General features: G+C 39.3%; 1 protein-coding gene across 1 annotated transcript in view; it reads right to left on the bottom strand.

The window, feature by feature from the left end:
- cpne2 (copine II) overlaps nucleotides 1-16,791 on the bottom strand; it is a 50,829-nt gene that overhangs the window by 2,361 nt on the left and 31,677 nt on the right. The window contains exons 11-15 of the mRNA XM_084363471.1: nucleotides 15,550-15,683; nucleotides 14,668-14,722; nucleotides 14,148-14,199; nucleotides 10,085-10,218; nucleotides 2,362-2,598 (exon numbers count right to left, since the gene is read on the bottom strand). Coding sequence (XP_084219597.1) covers nucleotides 2,362-2,598; nucleotides 10,085-10,218; nucleotides 14,148-14,199; nucleotides 14,668-14,722; nucleotides 15,550-15,683 — 612 coding nt within the window. The remainder of the gene's footprint in view (nucleotides 1-2,361; nucleotides 2,599-10,084; nucleotides 10,219-14,147; nucleotides 14,200-14,667; nucleotides 14,723-15,549; nucleotides 15,684-16,791) is intronic.

Genomic DNA, 16,791 nt, shown 5'->3' with positions numbered 1-16,791 from the left:
ATGCAACAGTTATAAATGAGGCCCAAGGTCTTTGCACCAAAACAGATCTTTTTCAGTCGTACATGTATATCCGAAATGTGTATCAGTGAGTAGCTAAATTCCATACAGGCCCACTTTGCCTCTCAGGTCATCAGAACAAGGGCTCCTAGTTGTGGCCACTCACAGTTTAAAGGTATAGTACGTAGTATTGGGGAAGATAAGTATTCACTGCTTGATTTTAATGTGTGAATAAAGTGAATAAACAAAGTGTCCTCAAAGGACAACACAATTTCATACTGTTTTACTGTGTTTTTTTATCTGCAGGAACCTTCTAAGTAGCTACCATTCTAGCTTGAAACAATGTTTTGGTGACCTTATTTCCCTCGAGGAAATATATCAAATAACTAACTTTTGGGAACTACACCTTTAAGGGTCAAAGTGACTGAACCTTTGCACCTAGATTATGGGATGTTCTTCAAGGTTGAGTGTTTTGAATCTTATTTTAAATGTATGTATTCCTCAAAAATGTTAACTAAAGTTTGAATGATGCAACATGGCCATGATATGTTCTTTAAAAGCCAATGAATTATATTACAACAATAGCTGTTATCTTTCATGGTATCTGATCACCACCCACTATACCAACTTTCTAAAGATAATAATTTGTAGTAAAAGTTAGCCTGCCAACACAGCTCATTATTTCAGGTCACTCTCATTATTATATTTCCTGTGTGACTGCCTCACTTCTCCCTCTCCCTCTCTATTATGTCTGTTGCTGTCTCTCACCCTCCCACCGACAAACTGGAATGAAGCCAGCCAACACTGTCTGTTCCTCCCACTACAGAGGAAGTCAGCTCACCCACCATCAGCCCACACACACACACCCACACACACCCAATTTACAAAAATGACCAAAAATGCCTCCGGTGCACAGCCTACAAATGTGCACACACAAATTAGTCCGTGTGCTCATGAGACACTCGCATTAACACTTGTTACATGTACAGTCAACACGGCACACCACACACACACACGCGCACACCACGCACACGCAAACACAGTGTCTCTGTCGAGCCTAAGATAAGCAGGCAGCGCTCCTCAGCTAAGAGACTCTGTATGTGTGTAGTGTGTGAGCAGCTACAGTCTGAGTAGCAACAGGCTGCCATTAGGTAACACATTCACACTCAGACAGCATGACATCATGTCATTAGGTAAAGACTCTGCAAAGAACTAAGATGGAGTCAAAGTGGCACTGCAAATCACATCAGCAAGTCAAAACGGTAGCTTAATTGGCATCCCAGCAAGTAGTGAGTGAAAGACGTCAAACTTCACTGAGAGCTGCTAAACCTTGTCGATGATTCACCACAAACAGCTCAATGCAAAGAGACGATGTTTACTTTATTCTGAATATTAAGCATATTAATGTGCTGTTAAACTCACGTTTTAAACACAAACCTGCAATAACTGATGTTTTGGCAAGCAGAAAGAAACTGTACATACATTGTTGACATGTTTTAAGCTTTTAGGGTGAACTAGTTGCCAGATATATTAGTTATAACAAGACTGAGTATTTAGTCAGTTTGGGAAATCAAACGATCTCTAGAAAGCATTAATGGCTCACTCAACAGGGACAAGAATTCATCTCTGCAGCTAGGTCCATACTAGGAGTCAGCAAATTTAAGTAGGGAACTAGGTTTCTTAGATTAGTCTAATGATGTGACTGATCGTTTCACAGTTAATGAAAAGAGATAAAAAGATAAAAGAAGTTTATTTAAAGTTTATTTACTTTCAGAGCTAATTGCCCCACAACATGAATACATTTTGACTGTAACTTGTATTTTGTTGGTAACAGTTGTACAGTCGCAAACCAAGCGCCCAGTGCACAGTGCTATCTCTCAAGTTGTTTAGGAGAATGCTTTTTGTGAACCTTTCCTTTATCTCTATTCATTTCTAATGAAAGGATCGTCACAGAGTACTGCTTTGCTGTTGAAGCATCTTTCGAAGCAATGCAGGACAGATCGCCTATCAAACTGCAAAAGAACCAAATCATGATCTGATCCAACAGCCAACCCAAACAAGAGAACAAGGATACCTCAGACTAGACTTTCTGTGTCTTTAAGCACTGTATAGTACCGTTGCATTTATGCTCTTGCTATACTTGGTTTTGATACATAGCAAAATGCGATAACAAATGAAAATAAAGTAACTGGAAGTCACAAACTTAACAACCTTCCTGGCACCAATCTAAATTCTTAATTGGTTTGTACAGTACACCTCAACCATTTAGTACTTAGTCCAGTTTCTTTTTATGTTTTTGAGTGCATGCAGGTTCCATATCGTCCCTATGGTTTCATTTTTGAACAACCTGAGACCAATACTCACATTACGGAAATCTCTGAAAGGGACGAACTGCACGATGTCTCGAACAGCCTCCTCTCCTGTGCTGGACCTCAAAACGCTGGCGTCTCCGTCTAAGAACTCCATGGCAGCAAAGTCTGCATTGCCCACGCCGATGATGATGATGGACATGGGAAGCTTTGACGCCTGTACGATGGCGTCACGCGTCTCGTCCATATCGCTGATGACACCGTCTGTAATAATGAGGAGGGTGAAGTACTGCTGCAGATGGGAAGAGTGATGGTAAAAGGGAAGAGAGGGGGAGAGGGAATGAGGGGAAGGAGGAAGAGAAGACACAAATGGAAATCATATTTTTATGTCATGTTATTGCTAAATCTGGAATCTCTGTGGAGTTGCAATATCAATAAAAAAAGAGACAGGAAAAGTCTGTCACAATCACGATTATGCTGTCAGTAATAGTAAGCAATGACATACTGTAGTGTTGAGGAAACAGAGCGGGTTTAGTACTATTACTACAAATACTAGAAGGAAATGAAAAAGACAGCAATTGGACATTTAAGGGAGTGACAGTGAAGAGGAGACAGGAGCTGGACAACACGGCACCGGGGAGAGAAAAATAGAAACCAGAATGAAAGCTTTTCTGCATTACAGCAAGTTGGGCTCCATTCACATGGCAGAGCACACCATCTGCTCCTGGGAAAATGATGGAAGGAAAAAAATGTGAAAACAGGAAGAGATTAAAAAAAAAAAAGGAAAGGAAGAACAAACAGTTAACAATATTCAGTGAATCAGGGGGGAAAGGGGATAGACTTTGACTTGACTTTGACTGAGATATCCTGTAGTATTTTGTAACTGATATACGTTTATGTTTTTTTCTTTTTTTCTGTAAATTTACCCACAAACTAAATGACAACCCTGAATAAATGAGTGGAGGAACATAATGGAGGCATTACGGGTACAAGGGGTCAGAGGGTGAAGTATGAAAATTTGCTTTTGTATAATTTTAAGAAAAGGGGGAATTTAGACTGTACAAACAGATGGCACTCATCCCGTCTCGTCTTATCTTTATTTACAAAAAACATATAGAAATGATAAAAAAGCACTTTTCAGGGCTTTTCTATGCTTTACCCCTTCATTCATACCCAACCGATATTCTACCAACTTTTGGGGTCATTGCCGATACCGATATAATGGGAATAAAAGATGCCAATGTCGACATATTGGCCACTAAACACACATTTATTGCAATGATCGCTCAAATGTGGTTATCAAACACTTGTGACAGATATCTAATGGGCACAGGATAATTCACAGTTTAACAACAACTTGAACTGTCTTAAATGACAACAGCGCACTGAAACAGTAAACTTCACTGGGAATGTATTAATCATAAACTACCCTAAGCATCTATTTTTGGATTATAATCTCTAAAAAATAAGTTTTCATGTCAGCACATATTGGACAACATACGCCGATACCGATATATCTGAGGTCGATATTAACCTATAATATCAGCCAACTGATTTATTGGTCCAGCTCTAGTGAATCTTACTGGCGTAATGATCCGATTCCATTACAATTCACTTGTCAACGATTTAAATGCACAACGATTGTTGAGATATCTTAATGCATCCCAATGTATGGCATCTTCAGTTTTCTCGTTACTGCACACGGCTATTTCAAAGTCCTATCAAACTACAACAGACTACAACGGTCTACAATATAAAAGCTGCGTCTTTTCAATACTTGTATAGGTGTGAGCCACCTCAGTAAATAAACATGACAAAAACAAAACATTAATCGGTCTGCAGTGCATTACAAGTGTGCTGTAATCTACAAAAATACTACTTTCACATAGCAGCTCTAAAACACTTTGACCATTGAATGTGGCAAATGTCACAAACATGACTCTGCTGCACACTTCTCTCAGAGTTGGCCAGCAAAGTTAACAGCTCCTCCTCAGTTCTTGCTGATTGGCTGGGCCTGCTGTATTCTTAATAGTTGCTTCAGGTGGAAACTGCTAACATGGGTCATAATTGTTGTAAGGCAGAAGTTACACACAGCATGTGTCTCATAAAGTCCACCATGTGCCCAGATGTCCTCTTTCAAATACAGGGTACATTTCTTATCACTCGCTGCTGATCTCTGCCTCCCTTCGCAATATCTCCTCAGCCCAAACTCCTGATTATCCTCTGTCTCTGCGCTGATGCAGAATCTTCCACATCAACATCGTGATGCATCTTAGAATCAAGAATTTCCACACCTCCACCAATCAGCCAATACATGTGTGACTTCAGGTGAACCTGAACTAAAGCAAAATACTTCAATTCAGTAATAGACACAAGGCTGGGCAATATGTTGATATTATATTGTTAATCCTGATATGATACTATATAGTGTGTTAGATTTTGGATATGGTAATATGGCAAAGCATATATTGACAGAAAACTGGTTAATTAACTGGTGGATTTGAAATCTAACTGAGATCTGTAGAAAATAAATATAAAATGATTAAATGTATTAATTAAACTGGAAATTTATGAAGTACTGTTGAGGAGATTTAAAAATTGAGATATATATCATGTATCGCAATATAGCCTACAAATGTTGCTATATTATTTATAGGCCTTATCGCTCAGCCCTTATAGACACTTACACAATAAGGAATTGACCATTTAGAGCAAATGGTAATACAGTCAGATGTGAAGTAAAAAGACTCTGCTGTTTGAGTTCTCATGAAGCCAGATGTTGTTGAACTCATCTCGTGGTCTGATGTAAGGCAGATCATATGTGCCACACTAACACACACATACACACCAGGAAAATGCGTCTCTCCTGTGTACTAGAATGTGATTGGTTAGCCTATGATAAGAACAGACAACGTGAAGACAAGACACACACTGACTTTACTTGGAACAAAATCGCACTTCCATGCTACACACACGCACGCACACACACGCAGGGAGGGCTCTGAAGCCTGTCTCTTTAATGTGCTAACAGCAGCGCTCATTAGAGAATCATTATCACACAGACAGACAGGGTCGCTCACACACTGGGGCACGCACACACTGCACTAGCCTGCAGCCTGTGAATGTGTGTGTGTGTCAGTAGCAGCAGTGTGTTCGTACACAGTCACAGAGTCTGGTCGCAGGTTCTCTCATTATCTGAGGAACACGAACGCTGAGCACAGAGCAGCAGCCGATTTGTGCAGCCTACAACCTACCCACCCACTTACCCCGACACACACTGACACCAGTCTAACCAGTACCCCAGTGTGGGGTCCACACAACCTTTTGCTGCAACTGTCACATCTCATTGTCTGTTACTCTTTCCCATGTTCCACCCGTGACTGAATTCACTGTAATATCAAACGAGAAAAGGGTCTGCAATCATTTCCTTACAGAAACAAAAGGAGTCTGGCACACAACACACATACATGTACGATCCTTTGTGTATTTCTCTCATGTATTTGTTCTCTGCAGGGTGACAGGGTACAATTAGGGACAAAAAGCACTGTGGGAGCATAATGATACCCAGCCACTGCACTCTCTTCAGATTTAGGCAGGAGATGTGCCACTGGATGTATACGAGAGAGGGACATGAAGGGTTTGTTGAAAGTTTGTGTCTATGAGTGATCCCAGTGAGAACGTTGCGCTGAGCCTCAGAGGTACTATCATTCCTAGAGCTGCACAACATGGTCAAAAAATCATCATTAGTAGGAATGATCATTTTTGAGTCAGAATTTTCACTGAAAAACTATTGAAATCCTTATGATGTGACATCTGTTGCGGTCTAAACCAAACAAACATCTTTTCTTGCATCTGGAGAACAGATTTATAGGACAAAACATCTCTGCAGCACTATAGTGCTTCATTATAATGCTAATTTGTCACCTTTTGTTTTACCTTTATCAAAACATTCCAGCTTCTTGGATTATGCCCTTACCCATATTGCGATTTGATTTTATTTCAGCACCATTTTTGAGACCTGTGTTTGTGCCAATACTCGTCTTGATTAAGGTGCAGTGAAGTCACATAGTCCAAAATATTGAAGTCAAAACATCAGACTGCAGGGAGAAGCTTCCTTCAGCTGCACAATGAGCTATTTATTAAAATATTGTTTCGTTGGTTATGGAATGACTACTTCTGTTTATTTAGCTCTGAGTTGCTTGTGATTTAGTTGTGCTTTGAATAATCTCTTAGCAGCCAAGCCACATATTGCTCATTTGAGACTTCTGTATAGCCAAGGTGAAAAAAATTCATATTTTTATGCAAATAGCAAAGAAAAAACAGATGTGAAAGCCAGATATTTAGTGTGTTAGCCCAACAACAGCTTAACAGTGGGATGTGGGTGCTGCAAGTGAGGGCTATGATTAGACGCGCACGGAAAAAGTATTAAAAGAACATTCCTCATTAAGAAATACTCAGAAACTGGAACATTTAATGAATGGTCCTTAGATTTAGACCAGTAACAGCAGTGTACTTGTTCTGCAACAATGTGCAGGTAGGTGCACATTGGAACATCCATTTGAATGCCAGGACCAGAAGTTTCCCAGCACAACCTTGCAGTGCAATGAGAGGGCCAATGCTTCACCTGTCAGTCCTTTCAACGCTGTGGCTGATCGGTGTAAAAGAACGCACTTCAAGATAAAATACATCACAGTATTCGCCATAAAGCATTGTATTAATTCAATCATTGCGAGAGAGGAGCTAATGGTTGCTTTTAAAGTCATAACAGTTATAACAGTGTTTTTCTGTCTTGACACTGTTATTGTTAATTCTTATTAACAGCCTCTAAGAGTCCTCCCTGATTGAGACTGTATCACAGCTCGAGGATTACTGTATGACTTTCTACCAAGAAACGCTACGAAAATAGAAATCTGTCTTGGGTGTGAGACTCAGCCTTAGGCTTGTACTTAATTTGGATTTTATGTGTTACTGCCTCAGATACAGAATCCAGTGGTTCACCAGATGGAAGTACGGTATACTGAAGTCATGGCGCTAGAGGAAAAGTCAGCAGATCACCAAAGTGATTACAATTCATCCTGAGGGGGGCATTAATGTGTGTACCAAACTTTACGGCAATCCATCCAGTTGTTGAGACGTTTCATTAAAAACACAAAAACATCAACCTCATGGTGGTGCTGGAGGAAAAGTCAGGGGTCACAAGACTTATTAAGATGCATTCTCTGAGGACCATGCCTGTCTGTATCAAATTTCAAGACCCGGTAGTTGTCAAGATAACCAAAGCAATGGACCGACTGACCGACAGTGTCATCCCTCTGAGCCACGCCACCAGCATATAAGAGGAGGGAGGGAGGAGAGGAGACAGATAACATGACACAGAAAAGGAGAAAATGAGATGGAGAGTGCTTCCATATCATGCTGTTAAGCCCAAAAATGTGTGAAATGCCTGGTCAGTGTGTCAGCTGAAGAGAGGTGTGAGCTGGAAGAGGAAAGGACAGAAGTTTTCACTCCAGTCTGTCGCACTCCTCCCTGACACTCTGGTCAACATGCCACGACTCAAGGCCAACAGATGCACACTTCCATGCCAAACAGGGAAGATAGATGATGAGTACAAACTGCCCCGACAGGAAGTCACTTCTGACTGCTCTTCTACTGTACGAGTGGTGAGTGAATGATATTATTTAGTGGTATGTTTGTGTTTTATTGGTGGAATCTTCTCTGTAGAATGATCACACCTTTGTGTGAGTGGGGAGGTGCACTTAGGATTACAGAGACAGTGGCAGGACATCTACAGAGGCAGAGAGGACGACAAGGGGCTGTCCCAGTGGCTCAGAGGAAGAAGTATGAATGTACTGACACAAAGCAAACAGAGAGCAGGAATGAAGATACAAAGGGAAATATTACTGGACAGGCTTAAGGGAAATGGTTCAGTGCTAGTGAAAGCAGACAATGGGCTTATCCTCATACTGATTTGGCACCATGCAGGCTAAATGGAGAGCAGAGAATAGAGTAAGTGATGTATCAGATGATGAAAGAGGATATCAGCGAAGGGATCAAGTAAACCTGAAGAGCTGTTTGATAGCACTGACAAAGGTACAGAATCGTGTGAAGAGATGAAATGAAAGAGGTGGTGGAGCATTAAAAACGATGTGTGAGCTGTCAAATCATTGTTCAGCGAGGAGAAGAGCGGCCGTCTTTGAGCAACAAGTACAGAAGGAACGATAACACTGTGGAGAGAAACAGAAGAGCTTACTGGTACTTTGATGAAAATTTAAAAGAATTTGAGGAATTACATTATTTTTACACAGTTAGACAAACTCGTGGATATCTTTTCTTGAATATCAAAACAGATTTTTATATGGGATGAACAAATAATCAGCTCTTGGTCAAGACGTGTGCACACCGCTCTAACTATGGGTTTGATGAGGCATTTCTCAATAATTAAAAAAGCTCTACATTTGCTGGTTCAGAACATCTGTGTTTGCTCAGTATAAAGAGCAATGGGCTGATGATATATGCACTAAACCAAAACTGTGCACTTTCAGGATGATAAAAAATGAATATGGTCCTGAGAATTATGATGTATCTAATTTAAACTAATCTACAAAGTAAAGATCTTTATGTGCACAGCTGCGATCTGGTATTTTATCACTTACTGTTGGAACTGGGTGGCATGTCAGTCTGTGAGAAGTAAAGTGGATTTGTTCAATGTGCTGTTTGACTGATAGAAGTCAGGAAGTGAGTTCTAGTTTGTTTTCTATTGCTCTTTTTACTTGGAAATGCATCAACAACAACAATAACTGTTTTCAAAACTGAAAAATGGATATATAATCCAGTAAGACATTCAGTGTCAGATTTATCTCCAGAAAGACACCCTGCAGTTCAAGGTTGGATCTCAAAGCTTCTGTTAGGGACACAATCACACTGGAGCCCTTGTTATAGTCTTTAGTATTTAGTACACTCAGCTCAGCTGGTAAAGCTCTGCTTCAGTGGTACAGTACGCAGTTCATTTTTAGATAAACTTACATGAGACATCACATTTATTTTTCACTTTCCCGATCAGACGACTGCATGGGGCATTTCACTCGCCAAAACACAGAGTTCAGTTGCCACTGGCAAGCAGCCAAGTATTGATGTCGAGCCCTAAACATCAAAACACATAACCTCACACTCAGCTGAAGTGCACTGTCACAGTAAATAATGAACAATACTAGTTTGAACTAGTTTGTGCTCATTAACACCATAAGTGCGCTAATTTCTTGTGCCCACACAGACATAAACCAAAGTATTGCACTGATTAAAATCTTGATCTCTTGGCGCTAAAGAAAACATGGGGGATCATCAAAATTAAAACAGTTCATCTGGAGGGGAACGCTAATGACTGCACCAAATTTCGTGGCAATCCATCCTACAGTTATTACAACAAATTCATATGGTATAATTACATGTTGGCAATTCAAATAGGCAGCAATTCAAATCTTGCATCATATGCAGCTGCCTTTTATAGATTTGTAAATGCTCCAAAATATGGTGCTGCGATTGCATTGCATTTGACTCTGCTAATGCGGTCGAAAATATCTTTGAAACTCATGCCAATGAATTTTCTGATTGCCAGATAATCTACATAAAAAAGGGGTGCATAATAAAGTCTTTGTATTGAACAGTCAAAATCAGACTGGACTGACAAAATTCTGAGTCTGGTACAGCCCTACAGCCGCCGTATTTGCACATGTTAAAACACAGAAAGGCAGATAAACAGATAAGTTGTTGTTGTCACTTACCGCTGCTTTCTCTTGCTGAAGTGCCTGAGCAGCAAAACGTGCTACATGGTTTATGATTGGAGCAAAGTTTGTTGGGCCGTAGAATCGAATGTGAGGGAGACAGGCGGAGTAGGCCTGGGCAATCCCCTCCACACCTACAGACAGAGACAGACAGAGAGAAAGGAATTCAATTTCAACACATTTTAATTTAAAGACGGGTGAGAAATGCTGTGGGCAGGAGAGAGACAGAGAGCGGAGGAGGAAAGAAGGTTTGTGATAAGGGGTAACAAAAGCTGGGTCACACATTTAAAAAAAATTGCATTTACGCATATCTCCCAACTCAAATGAGACATTTTCTGAGAGCCAGAAGCTCATGAGCACATATCATTGTTTCTCACCAGCTATTTTAGACTCCAATCATCTTATACAACCAGACAATTTGTTCACACAAACCTCCTGTCTCAGCGACTCTCAGGTCTCTGTTTCTTTAAGGGAGCTGAGAAGTATTTAAAGTTTTTAAAGAAATCTTGTAAAAACTTGTATGAAATTCATGGGACCTTGCAAAATCTTATAGCTGTAGTCCAAATACTACAGATTTTTTTGTGATTTTTTTAAGTTTGGCTCTCTGAGCTAAATGTAATTGTTTTTGTGATTCTTCGTAATCTAAGCCTCACCTTTGCTTACTTTTCCCTGGATTGGGTTATAATTTGTTCTGAACATCCAAGACACACGATGGATAATTTGCAACATGACGTCATCTAGTATGCAACAAACCAAACCATTACCATCTGTAACTTGCAGTGTTCCTGAACCCAATGAAAGTCCTCAGGAATCACACACATAGAAAACCTTTTCTATCCGTGTGTCTGTCAACACAGTACTAATATCTACCCATGAAATAAAACCACTGACTGTAAAATTACAGTAATATTACAGATGTAAAATTACCTATTTAAAAAAAAAGATGTAGGAATAATAAAGCATATTTGATTTTGCAACGATTATTAATACTTTCACATAAAAAGGTGAAAGGAAATTAAAATAATCCAACTTGGAAAAACATACAGTCAAAGTATGACTGTTTTTCAGCTTAGCAGCAATATTTAGCAAGATCTGTGGAACTAATTTTTTTTATGCAGGACCAAATCACTTTTTGATGTAATATAACTGTATTAATATGACACAAAATCAACATTTGGTAGCAAGTAAGTGGAGATTTTCAGTTTAAAAAAATAAAAGATTCTTCATTGGGAGAAAAATTATATATTGTTATTAAATTGATTACTAAAACATTCTGCAAGTGTATGAGAATGAATACATGTTGCCAAGTATCCAGGGCTCTTCTTGGATGTACAATAAGTAGAAATTTCAATCTAATCTACTGGTGAGGTTTCAAATACACACACAAAGAATCACAAAAATGATGAAATGTAGCTCTGAGGGCCAAACTTCAAAGGTTCATACCTATTTAAAGTATTTGATGTACAGCTATAGGATGTTGCAGGTTCCCATTAAGTGGATGATTAAGATGAACTGGGAGTGCCTTGGTGAGTTGGTACGTAATGAGCCAACCGGAGAGAGAAAAAAGTGCTTGACACTCAGTTGCATAGTAATGGATATGAACAAACAGCCATTTGGTTCTCAAATTTATTGCTAACCCCTTGTTAGGATGGTTGCATATTGCACATTGCACTTTATACAGTATAAAAATGTTTTATATAGCAGCCATAGAAGCACTTTGTGACTGCATTCTTCCAAATCAGGTTTTTTTGTTTGGCCTGAAACATCTTTTGATTTCAGAGTGCACTGGAGGCTGTTCTGGCCTTTCCAAGGAAAACATGAGCTCTCTTACAGTTTGCAGAGAAGCAGTTCATCTTCTGACCTTCCAAAGAAAGGGTTGTTTGTGGAGGCAAATGTTTTAATAAAGACAAGCTGTACATCTATTTTTAAGAAGCACACATTACTTCATATTCTGACACAGGTCTTCTTCATCAGAGGGTTGAGAATAAATGTTCTTATTTAGCATAACCTCTTTGCCTCTGTCAGGCTAAAATATGTGTTTCACAAAAGCATTCTGAGTCTCACAGTTGTGCCCTCAGCAGTTGGTGCTCAAGTCATTTGCGTTTGTCAATAAACACATTTGCATCTTCAAATGCTAATGCTGCCTTCACAGATCAGATTGCAGCATATTAAAAAGTAGTGCTTACTTTGTGGTTTATTAAAACAAGGTGTAGGTTTATTTTACAAGTTTGTTCAAATTCACCTACACATGGTGCTGAGGAAATGAGTAACCTGACTGGCACTCATTTTTATAGACTCTACAGCCATGCTAGCAGCTCCTTGGGCACATGCATTGAACATGTGAGCATGATAACATTTGTTAATTAGCACTACACAAAAGTACAGTTGAGGCAAATGGGAATGCCATTAGTTTTACAGCTATTTGGTCATAAAACAGTAATGGAAGAAAATCTCATTTTGATACGATGATAGTTCAAGAGGGAAAGTTGTAACAATTTATCTTGAGGGAGACGTGTTTATTAAATTTACAGGCAATCCATCCAATAGTTGTCACATTTATCTCAAAACTACATGCAAACCACCTGGTGGCACGACAGGAAGGTTTAGGATATTACCAGAGTCATAATGATTCATCCTCTGGGAACCATGAATGTCTGCAAATGCCTGTCTCTCAAATTTTGCAGTAAACCATCCAATAGTTGTTGAGACAACTAGTATTAGACCTATCAACAGACTGACTGACTGGCTATGCAGCTGTTATGGCTACAGAGGTTTTTTTATAAGGTGTGCTAGCTTGATATTTGCCTGACACTGTTTAACAATAAATCTGAAATCTCAAACTTTCTATCTTCAACAGCCTAAATATGCTTAATGCTCACAGAGGAGGGACATATCACTGAATGATTGTAAAGATACTCAGTCACATGATCACAAGATCACATGTTATGTTGAACAGCAAGTCAAATGACGGATGACTTGCTGCAGATTCTTGAAGACGTTTTGCCTCTCATCCAAAAGAGCTTCTTCAGTTGTGTCACAATCAATTATCTGGATCGTTCACTGGTCTGAATTGTCAGGAGCAACTGTTTGGTGTCATAGTGTGCGCTGGTGTTCACACTGCCAATTTAGACAAACGCCCTCACTTGAGAGTGTAGGTGAAGTGTGAAAGTGTTATTTACTCAGACTCAGCAAGACACTCAGAGGAGTGCAGCACCTGCTGTTGTCACATGATCTGAAGATGGCATGTGTATTTATTTTATTGGTTGTCCTGCGTTCTTGTGAAACTGAGTTTCTACTACAGTGTTGTCTTTCCCCCCTGTGTCTGTCCACATAGTCAAAATGGCAACCTTCAGCCTGGATGTTTCTTGAGATAATGTAACTATAATCTACTGTCCTTTTCACTGAACTTGAATTACAGTATGTCTCAGTCTCTGAAGCAGTGGTGCCAATCTTTTTGTTAGTGTAGTCTTATTTCAATATGTGCCTGACTGTAGACATATAGCATCATGTTTTACATTTTTATAGGGACAGAAACAGCTTAGCAACTCCTATCTTTTAATGCAGCTTGCTGGCAGAAGACAGGCCACAAAGAGGACAACAACCTGTGAGGACAGATAAGCAACAGTGTTGTACAGTTGATGCTTTTATAAGTGGAATGGAGTTGTAAACAGAAAACAAGTCAGCATGCTGTGAGGCATCAGAGCAGACAGTTCAGCTGGTTCTTGATAATGGTGCAGCAAAGTCCAGTTTGTTTGTATTTTCACAATAAGTGTTGAAATGGTTCATATTAATGAGAATGTCAATAGAGATATATATTGGACAACATTGCCCTTTAGATATTTACATATAGTGTATGACCAGTAAGTAAAAAGCTTTTCCAGGTCAGAAATGCCAAAGATGTGTTTGAGATCGTTTAGTGACCATTACATTATTTGTTACAATGTAAAATGTCCCACTTTGTACATGTGTTGGTGGTTTAATTACGAAATGTAGAAAACAAGTATAAGCTCATATATAATATATTATTTTCAAAGGTTGCAGCAGGGTCATCGATGTGACTCACCTGAACAGAACGGGTTGGTGGGGTTAAAATTGATGGCAAATTCGTGTGACACCTTAGGAGACAAGAAACACAATGAACAAACGAGATATTACTCCTTCACTACACTGTAAAATATTGTTGTGAATAGTGTCCATTTCTCCCACACTTTCTCCCTCCCACCCTCTCTCTCTTTCTCTCTCTCGCTCTCTCTCTCTCTGTTCACCGCTTTCTCTCCTTTGTCCTTTTCATCAGCTCAGTGCCATGGCAACACAGATGGGTTGACAGTTGCGTAATCATGTGAATATGCATGTATAATGCTTACAGTTTTATCTGTGTGTGTGTGTGTGTCTGTGTGTAAAATGCATGTAGTATATAGGCTTGCCTTAACTATAATTTTGCCCACGACAACTCCCCCTTTTTCTCTTGTTCTCCTTCACACACATACATGTATCCCAAATATCTGTGTCCAGAACACACACGCACATACGCCTAACAATAACAACAACACCAACACCAGCAACACCACCCAGTATACACGTACCTTCCAGTCTGGTGGGAGTTGGGCTCCAAATCCCAGAGCAGGAAACATTTTGTCGCTGAGGAGGAAACCATGACAACAGATTGGAACGTTAGTTAAACCTTTTCTTTTTTTTCTCCTTCATCCAAATTCAACAGGCTGGATTTAGACAGCAGTGGAAATCCAGTTACCTGTTTAACAAGGATGTTTACAGAGCAACAAGCAGAGAGCTGGTAGAAAATTTAAGCATTACCATAAAATGGCTTCTCACTAAGAGAAGAAGCCCCTTTTTTTCTGAGGGTATTGTGTTTTTGACTTACAGTGATTTCCATCACACTAAATAATTGTTGAGAGAGAAGAGTTAAGTTAAATAATCTCAAAAATGACATAAATATATTTAGGATTGGTGGTGTTCAGTATGTTTTAGTGACACAAAAATCTTACTTTCAAATATAAAGTAGATGGTTGTGTGTGACAGTGTGCACCACTGACACCCATGTTAAAGCTTTGTACAGTGATATTGGGTAGATGTCGATGGGATTGATCGATTTTTACATGTTTTTTACAAAATGATGAACTAGTTTAAATTTTGGCCAAATCCCATTTTGACATACATGGAAATGACAGAAGAGAAACCATTTTTGTCACTGTTAACTTTCATTTCCACTGCTGAATTAATTAATAAACTGTCACTTTGGTGTTTGTAGAGACACTGTGAGACCAATCATTGTCTTTCTCATGTGGGCCATCTAATGTGATCAGTTAATGTGATCTTTTCCTTTGAAAAACAAACACTCCAACATCAACCAACCTAACTCATCACTTAATGTTCTATTTGAAAATAAATGCAGATTGTAACATTTGACGATCTGGCACTGCAACAACCAAGAAGCATCAGATACTTACGTATCATAGTCCTGTATGATTTGTCCCACAGCTAAAATGGCAGCAAGGTACTCGTTGCTGCCCAGTGGGTTGATGTAGTGAAGGGAGGATGGCTCTCGAGGGTTTCCATTGGATGCTGTGAAGTCTATACCGACCTATGGTGAAACAGAGAAGGCACAGATTCAAGGTCAGCTGAGAAACCTGCAATGTTGTTACGCTTTGTATGCATATAAGCTATACTTGCATCACATTAGTGGGTTTCTTGCATGTTTGGTACACAGTTGCTTCATAATTGTCCATATGTTCAAAAAGAAACCCCTTGATACTTCACTGAAAAAAAACACACCGTTAAGGCTGAATAAGAAACACAATACAAGGTTCACACATGATATTTTGTATGTATTTCTGCCATTCAGTGGCATTACACAATGTGAAGTGCAAGTCTGAAGGAAAAAGAGAGAAACTGGATTTGCTGATAAGTTTTGAAAACAGCATTTGAGCTGGAGCATCTTGTTATAGAGAAAGGGAATATCAACAGTCTGATTTTTAAAATAATACACCACTCACATGAGAGCCAACTGATATGATTTGGTGGATAATGTGATTAATTTCTCAGCTTCACAACGCATGTCATTGTGTTTTGTATCACAAAAATTGTGCACTGATACGTGATTACAGCCCTTATATACTGTATCAGTCAAGCCTTGTGAGTGCAATTTCAACATTTAAATTGATCGATGAAATGCAAATGGTCTGCTGAGCAGTAATCTTAATTAATCAAATACATTAAACACAAAGTATTGTTCCAAAACCTGAAATTCATTTGACAAGAAATTCATCTGCATTTCGTCATTCTTGGACATACGAGGTTTTCAACTGAGGACAGGTAAAATAAATACTGTAGCACAGCCGTGTCTAAAAAAGACTGAATGGCCCTGAAACCACAGAGGCATATTTTTAACACAGATGACCACAGGGTGACACTGTGATGACATACAGTATATATAAATATGAGCACACAGACGCTTTGAACACATGTACCCAAAGTACAAAGGCACACACACAGGCAGAGACACACAGCCTCACAATATGAGATTAAGAGTGACAAGCTTTTCCTCAGGCTGTGAATAGTGGTTTGTGTGCTGACAAGAACCCGACCCAGAAACTCCGCCTCCCTCCTATCAGCTTAAAGATAGTACAAACCATCTTCTTTTTTCTCTCTTTGTCTGCAAGACAACAATGTTCTTGTACAACGGGGACAAT

This window comes from Pagrus pagrus (genome assembly GCF_965226575.1).
Source record: "Pagrus pagrus genome assembly, chromosome: 10".
In the NCBI taxonomy this organism is placed as follows: Eukaryota; Metazoa; Chordata; class Actinopteri; order Spariformes; family Sparidae; genus Pagrus; species Pagrus pagrus.
The sequence above is the reverse complement of the archived record's forward strand: the minus strand, read 5'-3'. Positions and strand labels throughout refer to the sequence as shown.